The following is a 19,726-nucleotide window of genomic DNA, read 5'->3' as shown; positions in this document are numbered from 1 at the left end:
GTCGGGGGCGTGGGGCGTCGACGGAGAAACCACGCAGTCCGAGTCTCCTGTACGGGCAGCGACGATAGATGTGATCGGCCTCTCCGCAATGGTAGCACAGCGGACGATGATCTGGCGTTCGCCAAACGTCAGTCTTCCTCGGCGTCTGGGTTCGTCGGGGCGTCGTATCTCTGCTTGTACGTGTTGACGGTCGGGCACTGTGCATCGTCGTTGTCGTCGTCTTCTCAACGGACGTCTCGGTCAGGTCGGGTACGCGTCGCGCCGTGTAGCTGTCGTCGTGTTCGGGAGTCTCGTCAGGGTTAGGTCGGGTCGTCGGGATGAGGGCATGTCGTGAATCACTGTCTTCAGCGCGTCCTTGCGTCGTTGGAGGGTTTCCAGTTTTTCGCCGTAGAGCAACTTCACCTCCAGAAGTTGCTGCTTTTAGTTTCCCCCGCGTGGGCTGGGGGACCTTCCACGTGCGAAATCAGCATTTCTACGGCGGTTAGGCTACTGGTATGGGTAGGGCGACGGCAATCGGTGTGAGCGGGTTGGTCCTCGGTTAGGCCCGTTCCCTACGTCACGATCACAGAACAAGTGGATTGTCGTAGACAGACTACATGACGCGCTACGCAGAGACCGCCGCTCTTCCGAGGGGGACTGCACAAGAAGTGGCGAAGTTCTTTATAAGCCAAGTTGTGCTGCGACATGGAGCCCCGGAAGTCCTAATCACAGACCGCGGAACGGCATTTACTGCGGAGCTGATGCAAGGAGTATTACGCTACAGCAACACGGATCACCGAAGAACGACGGCGTACCACCCCCAAACGAACGGACTAACAGAACGTCTGAACAAGACAATCGCAGATAGGCTGTCAATGTACGTTGACGTTGAACATAAGACTTGGGACGAAGTGCTCCCGTATGTCACGTTTGCGTACAACACGGCTATCCAGGAGACGACGCAGCTGACGCCGTTCGAGCTTGTCTACAGTAGAAGGCCGACTACGATGCTCGACGCCATGCTTCCGCACGTAGAAGACGACGACCTCAACGCCGACGTCCACGGATATCTTCAACGTGCGGAGGAGGCCCGCCAGCTCGCTCGAGTTCGTATAACGGACCAGCAGCTAGTCGATGCGGGCCGCTACAACCTCCGACGCAGAGACGCCGAGTACCAACCAGGGGACCGTGTTTGGGTTTGGACTCCCATCCGACGACGCGGACTCAGTGAGAAGCTCCTGCGACGGTATTTCGGACCCTACCAGATTCTACGACGTGTTGGCCAACTTACCTACGAAGTGATCCCCGATGGTGACTCCGGCACATCACGACAACGCACGCGGCCTGAAGTCGTCCACGTGGTTCGCTTAAAAGCTTTCTACGGACGATGACGAACTTTTATTGTCATTTGTTCGGACTGTCGCTTATGTTAGCATCGGGTCGATGCACTCTTAGAGGGGGGGTAATGCCGCGAACCATACATTGGGTTTGTTTATTTGTGTTTTGCTTTTACCGCCCGGCTGCGCCGGTCTGTGTTATCTCTGCGCCAAGGGAAGCGCGTGTTCCATTCTTTCTGTGCCGCATGTGTTATCTGTTGTGATAGGGAGAGCATTCCGATCTAACGTGAACAGCCCAGAATAATCTTCTTGGATCTACTATGTTCTCGATGTCAATCGAGGTTTCGAGAACCACGCGCACCGAAAGATAAAAAGCCTGCAGTGCGGACGCCGGGGCATTCGATTCGACGACACTCGCCTGTGCAAGTCACTTTGTTGACCCCTGCTTCGCCGCCTCTGTATTCTTTTGAGTTGTTAGGGGAGCACAAGTTCGCTCCAATAAACGTGTTTCTCATTCAAGACAACTGCATCGTCCTTGTCTTTGTGACAATATCATCCACCGATGAATCTTCCATTGGCATTTTTTCACAATGGCTGCAAACAATGGTAAAAACTTTGAACAACTTTGTTCCTCAATGCGCCAGTCTCAATACCAGTCTCTTTTGGCACCAGCGAAAATTCGCTGCCTACAGATACGAAATTGAAATTGGATGTGCGTGATAAGGACACCTTATTATTACCTGCATTTCCGCTTAATTTATACAAGGATACTAGCCAGCTAGAGAAATTGTCATAACCATTTCCCATGCCATTGGAGCTTAGAAAATTCCCCTGCTTAAAGAAGGTGGATTTTTATCAAATGAGTAGACACGCTTACTCTGTCCAGTTATTGTATTGGTCTGTGCTATTATGTCAGTAATATTTGCTGACAAGATACAAAGATGCGTTCAGCGCACTAAGAAACGGTCCGTCTCAGTGTATGCAGTCACCACATTATAGATCAAATTAGTGAGCCGAATGAGATTCACGAACATCTGATGCAACTTTGTTTGGTGACAAAGAAGCTGTGCACAAGAGGAAAGCGAGTTGATTGATGCAGAAACGTATATACCGGATCTAGGCTCCAGTACACTCTTGCAGATAACCTACACAAATTTCTTGTGCATTTATGGCTCCTTTTGTAGCATACAGCAGGCATGGATGATTGGTACCAGAATGGCGTACCACTCTTCGCAGGCACACCTAGACGTTTACTTAACCATGCGGACGGTGGCAGACGTACCGACGAATGAGGTTGAAAAGCGCACTAGCTGGTCACGGGCAGGGTGAAACATCTCGGTAAATCGGATAAGATTCATCTAATGAGCATGCCCCAGCTGCCTGTGATTGTGGAGCCTTTATATTTGAACACCTTCTGCGCATCAGGCAGTTGGATATTTGTTTTCGTGTTCGGCGGTTTTCCTCCTGCTCAATCCGGCCCTCGACCTCTACTACTGATGACCGTGCGCTGTATTATTGCCCCTCCCAAGGAAAAGGGTTATCTCTCCTCAACGAGTAAAGAGGAACGATTACGGTGGGGATCGAGATGACAGCGTCTGCATTTTATTACTTCCAGCTTCACGCGCAACCCATCTGTCGCTCCCTCTCGCATCAGTATGATGGCTACAATGAGGAGCGTCACTCCACAGGGTTGGGAGTATGGTATATCAATAGGAGTGGTTGAAAGCTCTTATCGACTATCGGGCTTGCCGTAACCGTAATTGCGATGTGCCCGGTGAACTGTGCCGATTCTACGTGCAAGTGATGGTCGGTGTATGTGGACGATCGTTCGATTAGAGATCAATGTGTACCGTGATTTTTTGCAGACGTCTGCAAAGAGTACACGTGCCCGAGGAGCCAGTACTGCATGAACTCGGAGTCTCGCTCGTGCACGGAGACGAGGCAGTACTGCATCGACAGATCGCTCGTGTGCGACGGGCTGCCGAACTGCAGCGACGAAGACTTCAGCGACGAGGACAAGTGTGAGTGCCGGGGCTCCTGGTGTTCAGCCAATATTTTGTTTACTGAAAGTTTCACTATACATTACACAAGTGGAGCCTTTTATTTCAAAGTAGTTTTGCATTCACAACAAAGGGAAGCGGAAGTGTGAGTTCGTACGGTGAGAAAAAACATTGGGTGCACATTTATACATACATACACGTACATACATACAGGCCTGCATACCAACACACATAAAGTACATACGTAAGCACATATGTAGGCGTATGTACATGCATACATACATGCATGCATGCATGCATGCATTCATGCACAAATACGTACGTACATACGTAGGCATGTCCAGACATATATACTCACACATATACATGTATACATACATGGATACTTACATGCATACATACACTCACACATACATGGGTGCACACATGCACACACGCTTGCATACATCTCCCCTTCTAGACTCAGCCCTACCTCTTGATCAATTAATACTTTATGAAAACAAGACCTAATCTCAAGCCGTTTAGAATTTACGATGATTTTCCCAATTCAGAAGCAAAACCAGCAGACTGACAAAGTTCTGAATTCCCACCCAATATTATTATCCTCTGTATTCGGCCAAAATCCGAAAGAATTAATAAATTATCGTATCATCCACTACCTCGAGTATGTGCGACCTTTCTGCGATCATTCCCAGGCTTGTTTTCGGACCAACACGGGGACGCACCACAGCCTGTGGTTACTGCGGCGCGCTGTCAAACGACCGCATTATAGCAGAGGAAAATACGATCTTGTCAAATTTGTCATGACCACAAAGTTAGCCAGTCGGTGATAATTCAAATCAAATCAAATCAAATCGTCTTTATTTTTCCAAAGAACATTTGGAAGGAGGCCCGAACAATAAGTGGAGGCTGGTCCACTTGACAAGGGTTCGGGCCGCGCTTTACAAGGCACAGCGAGAGTAAAATCGAGTAAAATCAACATGTAAAGAAAAGTAGAGCGAGTAGAAAATCAACAAGCAAACATACAGCACAGTCAAGTGCACGGAACCAGATAGCGCGCACAACAGCGGAATCAATTACTACACAGAGCAAAATGATCACTTATTCACGATAACAGTGCCATACAAATAAGAAGAAAACATTTCATCAACATATGAATAAATTCAAAATTTCTCTCAAGATATCATTCAGCATGTACAAAAAATGTGCCCAGTTTTGCTTTACTAGTATTTTCTGTTATTATTGTCTGTTTGTGCAGGTAATTTATGAGCGTAGGGAGAGAACAGCGAAGCACTTGTTCCCCATAGGAAGTTCTCGAAAAAGGTATTAGGCAAGGTTCTGTGTTACGGGTTTTGTATATGGGCATCCGGTTTGTCAGATCTGCAAGGGACGCTGATAAGTTTTCACAGTTATTAATGCTCTATTGGTCTCTCATCACTAGATGTTATGAGTAAAGATGGCGAGTAGAAACTAAATTAAAACGATGGAAAAGCGGTTTAGTGTGCGCGTGGTAATCTTCATTGGCTATAGGTCGAAGAGCTTTCTTTTGGAGTGCGAGTAGGCGATTTAAGTTCGTTATCGTGGTTTTCCCCCAAACAAGGACACAGTAATTAATATGAGAGAAGAAAAGGACACTCTAAATTTTAGTTTGATCTCATGCGGTGAAAAGAAACGAATCTTTGCTGAAATGCCAACAGACCTTGCAATACGGGAAATAACATGATTGATATGTAGATCCCATGACATGTTTTTATGAAAATGGACACTAAGAGCTTTAACATAACAGACCCAGGTGTACTCCACCGCCCAAGCACAAATTTGGATAAGCCAGTTTTGCGATCTCGTCCGATTCTTCTTTTTTATAACGCGAAACTCATGCAGGTACAGTTGATGCAACCGTTAGTGGGTTGCCTCGGCCCTCCCTTGTCCAAGGTGTGGAGGAATTGGTCCCCCTTCCACCTATTTCAGCAATCACCCAGGAGGCCAATGCACAACCATCAAAGCGGCCTCGGGGATACCAAGGGCTTTCACTCATTGCATGGGACAAACATGAACGGTCATCAACGTGCGCATTTTGCATGCGTATCGCACCATGGAAACGATCACCTTCACCGCCGCCCACTAGCAGCCTGTCGGACGCCACAAACCTCGAATACGCAGTTGGCAGATTCTACTGGTACAGGCGGCACAGTGGCACACCGCAATTAACATATACACTGATTCTGGCGTTACACTTAGATCTACTGCCCCCGCCTATACGTTCCCGAACTCCTTGCTCTGTCTGGATATTTCCCCATGCTGGACCTCGCCAATGCGATCTTCGAAGAAGTACTCCATGCTTTCAACGCTTCTCTCTGATCCATGATCTATGACTCGACCACGGTCATGTCAACTTCACTTCGACTCCCTACTGACTCCTAGGAGGACTTACAGGCACTTTGCTCCCATCTGCCACTAATTCCATTGTGGGTGACATTACCTGTCCAGTGCAAATTCTTCAACGGAACGATATTACTGCCCGCTTTGACTGGTTGCCTAGGAGCGAGCCGAATTCGTTTGATAACGGGCGGCTCATGCAGCGGCACAGGATCGTTCTTTATCTCAGACTCCGCTGCTCACTGCCAAGGAGACACCTCGTTCGCCCACACCACTTCCGTCGTTACGCATTCATCACTACAAAGTCGACGAACGCAAACGACTCGGAACTCGGCAAACGACTCGGCATACAGGCTACCTAACTTATCTTCCGCCCTTATCTTGTATTGGCCAGATCTTTATCAACATTTTTGTTACAAACGTTGCGTTTACACCAAAAGCAATGGTGCTCACATCACCTTACTCCCGGGTGCCTCTATTGTCACTCAAGCCTCGCGGCCAACCTCCGAACTTAGGCTGGGTATGTTCAACAATTATTCACCAAGAAACTGTCACCGCTGCACACCTTTAACTCGAAGCATGTTTATTATACACATCCTTATCCGCCCACATAGCGACGTATTCACCTCAAAGAGCGTCCTAACAAGACTTGCATAACAGCGCACATCCGGAGCTGTCGCCCTGTGACTACCTAGTAATAAACACTTTCGAGACCTCAACGTTAACGAGTGCTGCAGTGACCGCTTTTATTTCTTTCGTTTCTGCTCTAACACAGCTAAAACCTTTGGCGTACCTTCCCTAACAAAAGATTTTCATCCAATTATTCTCATCACTACGAACTACAACGTAAAAATTGGCGCGAGCGCGCTAGAGCTATGGCGTGTGCAAAAGAGCGGGCACATCAGTGCAACGGTACGTGGACTTGGCAGTCGGGGAAGAGAAAAAGAAAAATTTCCGGTAGCTTTGTTAGAACTTCCAGACTCGACGTAATTAATTTAAATGCAAATTCCCTTTCTGGCTATCCATCGCGTTTTAAGTTTTCCAACAACTGGGGTCACGGAACTCGGCACGGCGGAACGCCTTACAGAAGAGACACACGGGAAGGCTTCAGTTGTCCATCAGGGAGGCGAGTGGCGTGACCGGCGTACGGAAGCAAGGATGAACCTGCTGAAGTAAAAGCGGTCTGCTGGGCAGGAGCAGATTGCTTGCAGCATAAATAAAGCAGTCTGTCTAGGGTACGGCGACATCGGTGCGCTTGCGTCCTTACAAGAAAGACTGGAGGAAAATACCGACGATGTGAAAGGCGGTATGGACTGTTTGAAGAGGGCGTCGAAACCGCGGAGTTCGCCGCTGAGATGGTGACAGTTTTAAAGTTCGCAGATGCGGCAAACAGGGCGCTTTCACAACTAAGGCAACGGAATCAATGCCTCAAGAAAAACAGTTTTCACCGGTCTCAAGGAGACGTTTACTTACGAGGCTGAAACAAGAACGCACCGAACTCTGGCGCAACGGTTCTGTAAAGCTTGCGGCCTTGGAAATGCTCTCATTTGAAAGAAAAATATGCCAGTGACCTGGTTCCTGGGAGCAGCACAACACGTGTGTTAATATGAACGACAGTCTAGCAGTAGGTAAAAAGGCCCAAGTACGCCATCAAAAGCAAGGCAACATCAAGGCAAGAAAAATTTATTGTTATGGCGATGACATCGACATCGTCAAAAAGCGCTTTGTTGACACTTGGAGCTTTCTTCAAGAGCCTTTCGATCGTTTCATGTCTGTGCCATCGACTGAAGCAAAATACGGCGGCAAATGTTTGCGGAAGCCTATTGACTACGTGCAGTGCCTTGTGCAGGAAATTAAAGCACTGGAGATCAATTAGGAGACCTATTCGACCCCACTGGCGGACACCACACTGGAAGGTCTCCCAACCAACGTCATCGCGGCTTATCAGTGGCTGGTGGCGAATTGTAGCACGTCTTCCATGGCCCTCACGAACCAACAAGGCAGCGGTCAGCAATTGTTATACTAACCTACGTCAGAAACAGACACTGCGGACGGCACGCTGCAAATTCCTCTAGAATACCTGCTGGAAAAGGTATAAAGTCGCGAAAGAAGTGGATTGGGTAATCGCCACTACAAAAAAAAAATGATGGTGCATGCTTAAAACTTTAGAGGAATGTGAAGGCAAAAGTCTAGTTGGAAGTTCTGTTGATCTGCTGTTGAACTGTGCTGCCGTGGCAGGTCACCACTTGACCAGCACCCTGGACAGCAGCCTCCGAAACTCGTTCCGCTTGCTCGCCATTGTCAGGAGCCTCTTGTTCATCCCCGTCAGTGCCAACGTTCTAGTAACGTTGGTCAGTGCCTCCACTTCTGAAAGCGTCTCGAATTGCACGTGCGGCAGTGGTCTATCCTCCTCCGGAGTTTCTTTTAAGTTCAAAGCACTTTAGGAGCTCGCCTTGTAGTCGTAGCTCGCTCGCTGGACCCAAGTAGTGCCACACGGCGGTCTGTCGTAGCGACTGTCGTCGCGGCGTAACCCAAAGGCTTCGAAAGCCAAGCGGCTTATATCTTCATAAGCGTTGGAAACTAGTGGACCGCTGGCGCTTCTCATACACCTCCCCGTTGTTTAGCGTAAAGATAACTGCAGGTACATTTGAGGTAGAATATACGTAATTGACCGGCAGCGCTCGCGTTCATTTAGTTAGGAACGCTCGTTGGGTTAGTTTTTACGATAGTAAGCGAAAAAAAGTGGCAGTGCCGGCATGTGTGGGAGGAAAAACAAGCACAAAAAGAATAGAACTCCCGCTGGCGCAGTTTCAGGCGGCAGGCACGCGAGCACTACGGAGGCGGGAAATTTGAAATGCATTGTAGAAACCTCCATTGAATTCATCAGGAGAGGGATTAGACAGGGTGGCAAAGAGCGTGAAACGTGGCAAGAGTCAGCGGATAACGGCGCTGCAGCCCATTATGGCGAATCACTGCTCTGCACTTCCGACAGCTTTCACATTGAGTGGAACGGATAAAATTTTTCCCTTCCCTGCACTCGCTGTGTAGTATTTTCTCAGACCGTCTCTCATCCGGCGCTCGTGTTTCTTTTTCCCGGTGCGGGCTTTTTCTGCGCTTCACAACCTCACTATTTTCTGTACTTCACAACCTGTTCCATGAAGCATGAAGATATAATCCTTTCGCCTTGAAGAGCCCGGCTTTTGAACGCAAGCAGCATTCGCAACCACTTACCGCAGCTGTGCTGCGTAGTGTCACTAAGTGAAAACAAGGGATTCATCCTTTGCTGGCCTTCAAAAAATCGCGATGAAAATTGTTATTTTATGATACACAAAAAGAATGGCTAAAGAATCCGGTCAACGACAACCACGGCTTTATGCACTACGTACAAACGACGTTATCGTCGCAGGGCAGTAAAGGAAGGCATGTGTTAGAGGGGCATGTTTGATTTATGTGGGACCAAACGTGGCAGGAGAAGAGAGCTGAGATCGCGATGGCTGCGTAATGGGCCGGTTGTCTCACAAGTATGCAGGTATATAATAACGAAGGGCTGCTGAAGATGTTCGGGGCTTGGATTCTCAGAAATAACGGCTGCATTATCGTCCTTCACCTACCTAATGGTGGAAGAAGGCATCCCGAAGACCCTAGTCCTGAAGGACTTTTAAATGACAAATCTGGCGGCAAATGCGTTCGGAGCGTATGCTACGGCTACACAGCGTCAGCGTATCGTTTCAGTACGTCTTCAGTGTCAGTACCACGGTAGGGAGCATGTTATCCAAGACATTGAAGTGCCATTAATTTCCAGAAATCTCGTCTACGAGAGTGTTAAGCCCTACATTGTGAGTATAAAGGAAGCAAGTGGATATAACAGTGCCAATAAATTTTATAGAGTCGGCATGCCAGCTCTGCCTGGAATCAGTGTATATGCGGGCTCCGATCACCTTTGACATATTGTGACTAGAGACGTAAAAGGATACACGGAAAACCGGCATGGTGTTTTGTAAGTGAAAGTGCGTTGAATGTGCCAATGGGCCGAAAACACATTCATGGCGGGCACGGTAGACGACGTTGAACTTGAAAGCCTGACGTGAGGCCTAGCGTGGGGCCATTGCGTACCGCGTCGAAACCCCCCTCTGCTGGCATCAACATTTGCGCACACGATTTACCAGCCGGAACATACGGCTAGCTTCACGAAAGAGGCTTAAGCAAGTGTTTGCGTTTCTGTATCCGCGAAATCTCCCGAGGTGGGTTAACACTGCTTTCGCAGAAAAAAAAATTTCACCGAGATCAAATGCAAGCAAGTAGTAGGAGGAACAGCCGAAAAATGCAGCGTGGCTTAGAGAGCAGCGCAGCGCCGAGCTGGTTCGAATTTTTTCCCCGCGGCTGCGATGGAAAGCAGGCGGCCAAGCATGGTCTGGAAGAAGGGCTTGTCTTCTATCGTTCCACCCCTGTACCATTACTCTCTTTCTCTCCATTTCCTTCTTAACGCTAGCCCTCTTTTCCGGCCGGCTGCGCATCGCTCTTCGCATAAACCTCGGCTAACGTCGTAAAGCCGTGATGAATAGCTCCACGGAGGAACGGGCCAGGGAAGCCCCCCTTCCCCTAGGCTTCTGGCCGCACGGGAAATAGTTGCTCCATCGGTACGTTTAGAGCCCCACGGAATGATGTGAGAGCAATCGCCGTTCGGCGCGAAGTGCATTTCCGCTAACCCCGATGCGCATAATTATATCGCGCAGCGCAGCCATGGCCTGGAATAAGTCTAGAACGAGGCGATCGACGGTGCGGAGGCAGATAGAGACCGGATTCTCTGGGCCTGGCAACTCGCGTGAACGATTGGGCTGAGTAAACTCAGCGTTTTGAAAGCGTGCGTAGCGTAATTACATTATCCATCCTTGCTGACGACCTTTGTTCAAACAAAACCCGCGTTGAGCATAGTACGGCATGCGACCAGCGATCGTTATATCGCTGAGGGGACAGCCGTACAAAGCCGCTTTGATATTTAATTGGCTAAGGTTCGCTGCTCATTGGTAATTTCTTGGCGCATGCAGTCGAATGGAAGTTACCTTCCTTAAAGCGACCCTGCCACACTTTTTCTGACTTCCTTCGAAACCTTCAATGCTTGCACGACGTAGTCAACCAACACATCCAGTACTTAGATTATGGGGTCGCGAAGTATCTTAGCCAAATAGTACTGCTCTATGCTCATCAGATAACTTAGAAATTTGCTCAAAAGATTTTTTCTGTTTCCCGGTTTTGGTTTCTTCAAGCGCTGGAATTATATCATTGCAGAAGTGTAGTCGCTATTGCCCAGCTTTCTATCATTTGCAGCAATAAACGCATTCGATAGCTGCTTTAAAAAGAAACCCGCAAAATCAAAGCAGAAACGGAAGGCGTATCTGCAGCGACGACCAGATCACGCAGTGCGGCTGCGTGCTGCTGATTACTATAGCTTCCGCAGTGCTTCGAGACGCGAAGGAAAGAGTGAAAGCGCTTATCGGAAGTGTTGCACAGTCCCTTTAATATCGACCGATGATACTACAAAATTGCAGACATGTAAACGTCAGTAGGGCGACCCTAAACCCCATGATAATGATAAGAAATCATAATTTCGTCTATCATTTAGTTGTTTGCAGAGAAGACCAACATTCACAACTAAGCTTCGTTATTATTGTTTTAGAATGCTCAATTTCATCGCTACAATGCCACAAGGATAGACGAGTGGTAAACAGAATATGGACTTACTTTTACGTGGTCCAGGTGCCGAGCTCTAAAATGCGTGTTTGGTAAACATGAAAAACAAAAGACATCCTGATGTACGATATTTAAGATAAGAAGCCAGGAGGTGACAACTCATCCCCAGCTCAATCCAACCGCTTCTCACGGAGCGCAAAAAGACGAAAACTTGATTGTTCAGTCTCATTGATGAAGAATAATATATATAGGAAGAAATAAAATGGGTGGCCCTGCGAAAACTATTGAGGCCTCGACGCCGGTTTACTGCTGTTTGCGATGTCTGTAATTTCGTGGGCTTCATTGATAAAAAAAAACAGAACAAGTTTCGTATATATTATTCTTTTAAAGGGAAGCTTTACTGATGCGGCCATCCCGCCACAAAAATGCGCTGCTGGAAAGCCAATTTTACAGAATTTGCTTCACAAAACGATAATGATGATTACAAGCGAAAGCGCGTCAAGCGCTTCAAAATAAAAGCGCTTCCGGTGGTCGCAATCGTAACTTCGTCTCTCGCGTTATGAAGCTGACGTCTATCCGATTGCGCATTTCCGACATGGTCGAAGCCCAGAAAGAAGTTCTCCTCATGGTCCAAGCAGTTTGGATTTAAATGGATTCTTTCTTGACCTCACTGATGGCGACCGTCTCTTCAACAAAACTGTGAACTCCTATAGCCCCAACGACAGCATCAGACGAATTCCTCACAAGACAGTTGAGCGTTTTAACCATCGCTGTCGTTAGAAGGGGCGTTAGCTTTTCTGGAATTCGTGTTTAAAGGCACATTCCCACTGGCGATGCGCCTCGTCGCGCGACGAAAAGCGATGTCGCAAAGCGACGAACCGGCCGTCGCTTTTCGGCGTTTTGCGACGGCGGGGCAGATCGCTCTCAGCCCGAATTCCCTCGTCGCGCGACGGCCCCGCAAAACCTGTAAGCCAATCATGGCCGCGGAGTAGGCTGACGTAGCCAGAAACGAAACGTTTCTTTACATCCGTCATAAAAACTGGGATTAGCGCTTTAAAGAACAGGACACACGTAAGAGAAAAAAGTTCAGTTGAAGTAGCGCCAGTCCTGTCCATTTTCTCTTACGTGTGTCCTGTTCTTTAAAGCGCTAATCCCAGTTTTTATGATCATGAACCAACTAGCCCAGCAACAAGTTTTACTCTATACATCCGGTATGCAAACGCTGCGGGCGGGCGGGCGAGGACGAGCCGCCGCCGCCACCGCCGCTGCCGCCGCTGGCTCGCTGTACCCGCCGGGTCGGGAGGGCAAGCAACTTCCCGTGTGCATCGGTTCTTTGGTCAGTGGCTTCAGCGTACGCGTGCACTAATCAACGAATAGCGTGGAACTCATCAGTGTGGAGAAGCGTGTATGGATTGTAAAAGCAAGTAATCATCGAAACAGCGAGACGGTAGGTTGACTTGCAGCCCCTTCGTTCTATCGGCTACTGGTAAACACGCGTAGAGTTCGGTGGCGCCAGAACTTTGCGCCTGTGAAAAGAAGCGACATTTGTGGGCCGTGATGCGGGTGTTGTGGCGTGAAAGCAAGCGTGTGCATTTCTTCGTGCAATAATATGTTGAAAAGAGCCTTCTTGAGTTTGTTATTTTCTGCTCCTCCCGCAACCCGAAAATGTTTTCGGCATTGCTCCAGGTTAGTAGGATGTGTTTTAGTTTGATTTCTACCTGCTTTTGTCGCGTAACATCATTTTCTTTGACGGCGAATGGTTGACGCACCAACGACGTCGTACAAGTCGGGAAGCAGCTGCGCTGAACGCAGTCGCATCATCGCTCATCGCAAGTGCGAACACCACCTCAAGGCCTCATCGCGCGACGGGCGCCGTCGCGCGACGAGGCAAATCGCCAGTGGGAATGTGCCTTAAGAGTCACTTGCCGGGAAAAATGTGTCGCAAGTCATGTTTGCATAAATTTGCAGTGAAATAATGTGGCATTGCTTTCTTGCATTGCTTTCTGCCAAACCGGTCATTTGCGGTGGTCTGAATTTGCACTCAATATTACGCATCTCAAAGCATTTCTAGTTTTGTCCTTTTACCTTTAGGCACAAAATGCAAACGTCTAAACATAAAACTTTACTCAAGTTCAAAGGAAGCTTTTACTCTATTATTCCGCTAAAAACTGGTCGTCACGTGTGAAAAGACAGAATTGGGTCTGTTTGTGCCTAGTCTTCAGGTTTTCTGCATATATCTCTAGCACAGGCAGAAACACCAGTGAGAATCACTAGTGATGACTAGTTACCAGGAATTCATCATCGAGTGCGCGGCTTCCCGTCGTAGCAATGCAGAAAATGAACGATAGCGCATAATGTTTTACCCAATAAAGCAATCTTTATAGCGACATCAAATTCAGAGCGTGGCCAAAATACACTAATACACACGGGAGTTGCGTTTGAAAGCGTTTGCAGAGTGACAATAGCTACTGGGATTAACAATTTATAATCCCAGAGGTCGGTTTTGTACTTCACTCTAACAAATCCCCGTAAGGCGTCCTCACCACAATGCTCCAGAAAAACCCCACCATTCAATTTGAGTGAAAAGGGGAATCTGCGCAGGGACATTGCGCACTGCAAAACACCATTCGCACCCTGCCTGTTCTCCCTGCGCAAAAACATTTTTTTTTCAAATCCAAAATGGTATGTTGGGCTCTGTCATTTCGCAGATTTGCATACTTACTAAGTTCAGGTGGTCATTCTGGAGCGCTACGGTGAAGACGACCTACGGGGGCAGAGCAACCACGATTAATGAGCTCATCCGCGCGGCGCAGGCAATCTACCGCTACTAGCCGGATGCGGTGCCGGCGCCGGTGTGGTGCTGCTGTGCGCGCTCATGGCAGTCATCCTGTGCCGTCGCCATTCCCGACGCGCCGGCCAAGCGGCACAAGGCCTCGCCCTGCCTCTTCGCCAACTGGAGCACAGCCCCACGTGCGCCACGCGACAGACGCCCTTCCTACCAGAGCTCAACTGCAGCCTGCACAGGCCGCAGCACCTGCCGGGCCCGGTGCCGCCCGCGAGGCCGCCCCCTTTCGCCAAGCCTCGCCGCTCGCCCACGGATGTGTAGCAGCGCTTCCAAGCGGAGTGCTAGGTGTGGGGCGGATGGGGCGGGATCCGTCGCCACTGCTCTCCGTTGTGACGTGGACCACAAAATACTATGCGTAGATTACGGATTCTCTGTCGCCTTGTGATTGTGACGCCAAGACGAAGGGGCTGTTGAGAGGGCACACCCGGCACCGGTCGTAACCGTGCCATTTTTGTGCTGAGAAAACAGCTCTGCCGCCGTTGTTGGGTCATGTCAATCAGCTTTAGGCGAACATGCACTAGAAGTAGGGTTATAAAATGCATAGTGAGATGAACAGCTGTGGCCAGAAGCGGTAAAAATAAAGTTGGCCTTATTGTGCGTGTAAAATGCTCAAGTTTGTTTGAAGCGGCCAAAGCATGATGAAACATGATATACGTTGGCGGCTCTTGAAACAATCGAAGCGTTTTCTAAGCCTATGCGCGTATCTCTGATGCATTGATGATATTTGGAGCGTCCGGAAAGTTTATTTCAAGCAACATGTTTCCCCGCGTGGCATGTGGGAACTTTGCAGTCATTATTCTTCAGGCATAACTTGCAACGCGCTATCACACGATCATTTTAAAGGGGCCTGATGACAAAATACATCTTTGTTCAATTTCAGGGAACTTGCTTTTTGGAACTGGCTTTTGGGAACTGGCCTTTGAGAACTTGTCTTTGGGAACTCACTCAGCCCTATTCCATCCGTGAAGGACGTTTATTCCAACCGAATACCTCAGGAAATAGTGAAATACTTTCAAAAGCCACGCCGCAGCGACGCAATACAGGTACGATTGAAGTCACAGAGGAATACTAAAAAGTGGCTAGAAGTCGTTACTGCTTCTCTGGCTTTTTTAATATCTTGAATATTCGTTTAAAGTTCACATTAAAACTGCTATCATTGTTGTCGATGTAAAGCAGCCCTTTAATGAACCAAACTTGTATTTTGTCTTCATGGCCTCTAACGAAAGCAAAAAAAAACAAAATAAAACTATCGCGTACGTTTTATTTCACCGGGTTTAAGGCAAAAAGAACGATGTGAAACATATATGCATGTATTACTTGTATTTATGTGCATAAGCAAATGTGGTTGCGTGACTGATGCCACTGCGTGGCAGTTATGAGTCATCACAGCACCATGCGGTACAATGATGCTTGCTGCTTTGTTTTTGTAATATACGAAACCGTCGAAAAAATGTGTGAAGGTCGGTTTCTGTGTGTTTTGTATTAACATGCCTGTTTCGCGCCGAGTTCATTTCGTGGTTTTTGCTTGCTTTTTCTTCGCAGAGATTCCCGGTGACCCCGAAACATTTCAACGTGTGCGTTTTGTGCACTGTGTGCGAGGAAACTGTTCTATACAAGAAACTGGAGATAACAATGACGTTCAATAGGCGAACGAGAATTATGTTTGATTTATACACCGTGAAAAGAAATCTTGTTGATTTGTCAGTCACCCGGCTTTTTTAAAATTGTCTGGAAACCCTTTCATATAAAAAATTCACTTGTAAAAAAATGAGGTTGCTGCAGTCCCTAACGCAAATCTCTGTTTTTTCTGTTAGAGACACTTGAGGTGTGTATGCTTGTCTGGCCACGTGTGAGTGCCGTAGTTTTTAAATATGTTTGCCGGATTACGATGGAAGCATTTGTGCCATGCTCCAATGTGCGCAGTATGCTGCAGCAACAACGTTTGCTGCACAAACATCGTTGCAAAAACATGCTCTCGGCATAACACTCGCTTTTAGCATTACCCTTAGTATAGGAGGAAACAGGTGCCTAGATGCGAAGTGAAGCAAGTCATTCTCAATATGTCGCAGTGAGCGCACGTTAGAATCAGAACTTTACCTGTACTGCAAAAGTAACGGCCTCAATTGCTAATTACCGCAGCATCCGTCTGGTAAAGAACTTAAGTGTCCATATCGGCGACATGGAATTGTTTTATTGCAAGCAAGGTATTTTCGCTGTCGCGCATCTGCGGCTCTTATCAGTGCGCAGACAATATTGCCGCCAGAATAATTACGTTAGCTCTAAACGTTGAAATCAAGCTTTATGCCTTAGAGGCTTACCTTCCGATTGCGTAGCTGTTGTAGAGCCATACGTTTAAGCAAAACTTCTTTAAAGCGGTGAATGCAAACGAAGCTTGTAGGTCACGTGAGCACGACTGTATGCCGTCTGAGACTGTTACTGAATATCTGCAGACACTAGCCTCACGCCCACAAGTACGAGCAGGATACGTTTTTAGGCAGCACGCATGGCGCCAAAATAAAATACAATTTGAGGCCTTTTCATATAATCGAGAACTCTTTCGGTTGTGAACATTCCAAATTAAAATTCCTTTCGATACAATCAAAATGGTATTCTAGAGCTATGGCGTTTCGTTTAAAATGCCAGTATGTGTTTACTATTTCGAAACTGCCCATAGGTCATATAAGAAGTGGTAGTCAAAAAGTACATGCATTGGCAGAAATTTTGACCCGTAAAAAAATTCAGGCATTTTAGACCGGCAAGGGCCTAAGCATTTTCACCTTTGACGATAGGTCGTGTACTGCCAGCGTGAGACGCATATCGCAATGCACTTTAGTTACTATGCCAACGATTGCTTAGAAGTAATCGTAAATGTATCGATATTATATTTATAGAGTGTGTACAGAACTTATAGACGTTGCATGTTTTAGGCAGGTGCACGCAATGTTTTGTAGATAACTGCACTTAGCTACTCAGTGGCACAGCAAGTAGAAGTTTCAGAGAGCCAATCGCATATTCTGATACCAATGCTGGAAATTATTAAAACAGCGGGTTAATATATAAACTATTAAGAACTTGAGTTATGATAACTTGAGCTTTTTGGTATGAGTTTGTTTCCATAGAACATTTGCTGAGTATCTGTGCCACAATTGAGTTATAAAGCCGTTCATTATCACGTAATTCGTACATTTAACTCATCGCGCACTACGTGTTTCTGTTCTATACCAAAATGAATTCAGCGAAAACCGCTGTCAACATGCCCGCCCATCTTAACCACAGCGCAAGCGCGTGAAAACTGACACTGAGCAGCCTTTTCAATGTGTTTATGCGATGTGTGAACGCGACATAAAACTAAGAACTTCCATGATCTTGATTCTTATCCACAAGAAATGGGTTTCGACATCTTAAACAAGGCCCTAAGGGTAAATTCCTAGTCCAGATTTCACAGTGTGTATATTAGACACGATTTTGCTAAGGGGTGCTCAATAGAAGTTATACCAAGAAAGGAAGCATGGCGATTGGGAGTCCACCGCGTCCGTAGTATACTTTCCCGTATAACTACTACAGACGGCCTAAACGCTTGGGGAACGCGATGCCTCCTGCCAGTTCTTACTCGTTTGCCTAAAACAAGGAGTTCTTGAAGCCCCATTGCAGTTGTTAGCACCATAACGGAACTGGCATCAAGTTACATAATTTTTGTCTGCATTCGCGCGGAACAGAAAATCGGAAAGAGGCTGTTTAAGGTTGCTCAACGACTGGGTACGGCTGTGAGATTTTGTTGGATGCGCTGCAGATAATAACTCTTTTATGATCCGTTCGTTATACGATTATTTTGGGAAGTGGGGCATAATAAACAAACATCTCCAGCACGAAACTTTCGCGCGTTTAAAGGGAGCACTGCTTAGCTGCATTTGCTTAGCTGCGTGTATTGATTTTAAACAGCTTCAAGGTTGTGCCTACGGTTACATTAACTAAGAACAAAGATCGCTTAGCTCACCTACTAATAACTTTACCAAACCGTCTGGGTAGTTTCGGCGCTCTTGGTACAGTACCTTGATCGTGTTGTGTATTGTTCTTATTTCTTGTATAAATGTCATTGTATAGTTTCCGTACGAGCAGCAGTTGTGTAGGACCGACCAACGTGGACATGCGTAACAAATAATTGTTGGTTTGGCATACACAACAAATCTTGAGGCACAGTTGTTCGTTTGTGTGCCCCGCAGTTCTTCTTCGAGAGTGTAAGCTTCACGTTATGTTAACCATCGTAGCTTGTGCTGTGATTCTGTATGCTAGAAGAACCCTGTACAATGTTGATGCGAAAGTAGATGGCTTGAGGCTCAGGAACTCAAGGTTGTTGAATTTTGAAGTCGATAGTATATAACTAAAACCAAAGCACAGAGACTCTTATACCCTTTTGTACACAAATACTTCCCTCACGTCGTGTAAAGGTTGCGAGCCTAGTTGAAAAAGAAATGTGTGAAAAGTCGAATAAAAACAAGAAAATGTGCACTTCTTTCTTTCGGGAGTTCTGCGGCGCTGTTAAGATTTTTTTGTATAATCTTTTAAGAGACAAAATCGTCCGATTAGGATCCTTGCGCCATCCGTGCACATTCCTTAAGTAGTGAAAACAGCAATGATTCGGATAACATCGCCTTCTTAGTATTTGTGCACTTGTTTAGTTAACATGCGCTAATCCTGCTATGGACACCGAGATGACGCCGAAAAATCAACATTCAGTTCGGCCATTTTAAATTTCTCTGCAACATAGCCGCTTAGAGCTTTATAAGAGAAGCAACACTGAATGGGTTTCAGTGAGGTTAAGGGTATTTTTTGTCATGGTACACAAACTTCGAGAACAAAAACAAATGTAAATGTCTCAAGGATTGGGTGGTAACTTAAGTTGCTTTATTTAAAAGCTCAGGTAGAGTTAAGAACTACGGTGTCAAGAAAAAAATGGTACTTACGTATAAATTAGGCAGCCAGTCACACCAACCGAATGAGAGCTCCAGGCAACGTTTTCTAAGAGAAGAACCTGTGACCGGTAACTGCATCGTCATGGGTTATCGTTACGCGCAACAATATGCAGGTCGTGGTCAGCAAATTTTCAGGAAGCTACAAAAAGAAAAAGATTACACCATCTTCCCGTAGGGGAACCCTGAGTAGTATACGAAGCAGCCATGGGGTCGACCGAAGTTCCCATTAGTTTTCAGTTCGTCGTTTCCGCTGACGTTCAGCTTCGCGTGCCGTCGTTATATCAGCAGCTTCTTCACGTAGTTTGAATGAGTGAAGGACATAAGGCGCGTTCGTAGCACGTGCTCCTGTCTCGGTTTGTAGCGCAGTGGGAAGAGCGCCACGTCCCTCCCGTTGCGGCCAGAGAGTCGTGGGATCGAAACCGGGCGACGCCTAACTATTTCTTTTTATAGTGGACTGCGCTGACGTCAGCCCCAACGCTGACGGGGCTGAAGAGACGCGCATGCGCAGTAGAGTGCGGACGGCGGACAACG

General features: G+C 47.2%; 1 protein-coding gene across 1 annotated transcript in view; it reads left to right on the top strand.

Annotated features, from left to right (window-relative positions):
• LOC144151534 (neuropilin and tolloid-like protein 2) overlaps window positions 1-18,725 on the top strand; it is a 60,602-nt gene extending 41,877 nt beyond the window's left edge. Inside the window, exons 7-8 of the mRNA XM_077682624.1 lie at window positions 3,182-3,337; window positions 14,194-18,725. Of these exons, the coding sequence (XP_077538750.1) occupies window positions 3,182-3,337; window positions 14,194-14,486 (449 nt within the window). The 3' untranslated portion in view covers window positions 14,487-18,725. The remainder of the gene's footprint in view (window positions 1-3,181; window positions 3,338-14,193) is intronic.
• Window positions 18,726-19,726: the final 1,001 nt, after the last annotated feature.

Source organism: Haemaphysalis longicornis, unplaced genomic scaffold, assembly GCF_048455015.1.
Source record: "Haemaphysalis longicornis isolate Haplotype H1 unplaced genomic scaffold, Haemaphysalis longicornis Haplotype H1 scaffold_9, whole genome shotgun sequence".
Lineage (NCBI taxonomy): Eukaryota > Metazoa > Arthropoda > Arachnida > Ixodida > Ixodidae > Haemaphysalis > Haemaphysalis longicornis.
This window is presented reverse-complemented; position numbering and strand designations above follow the sequence as displayed.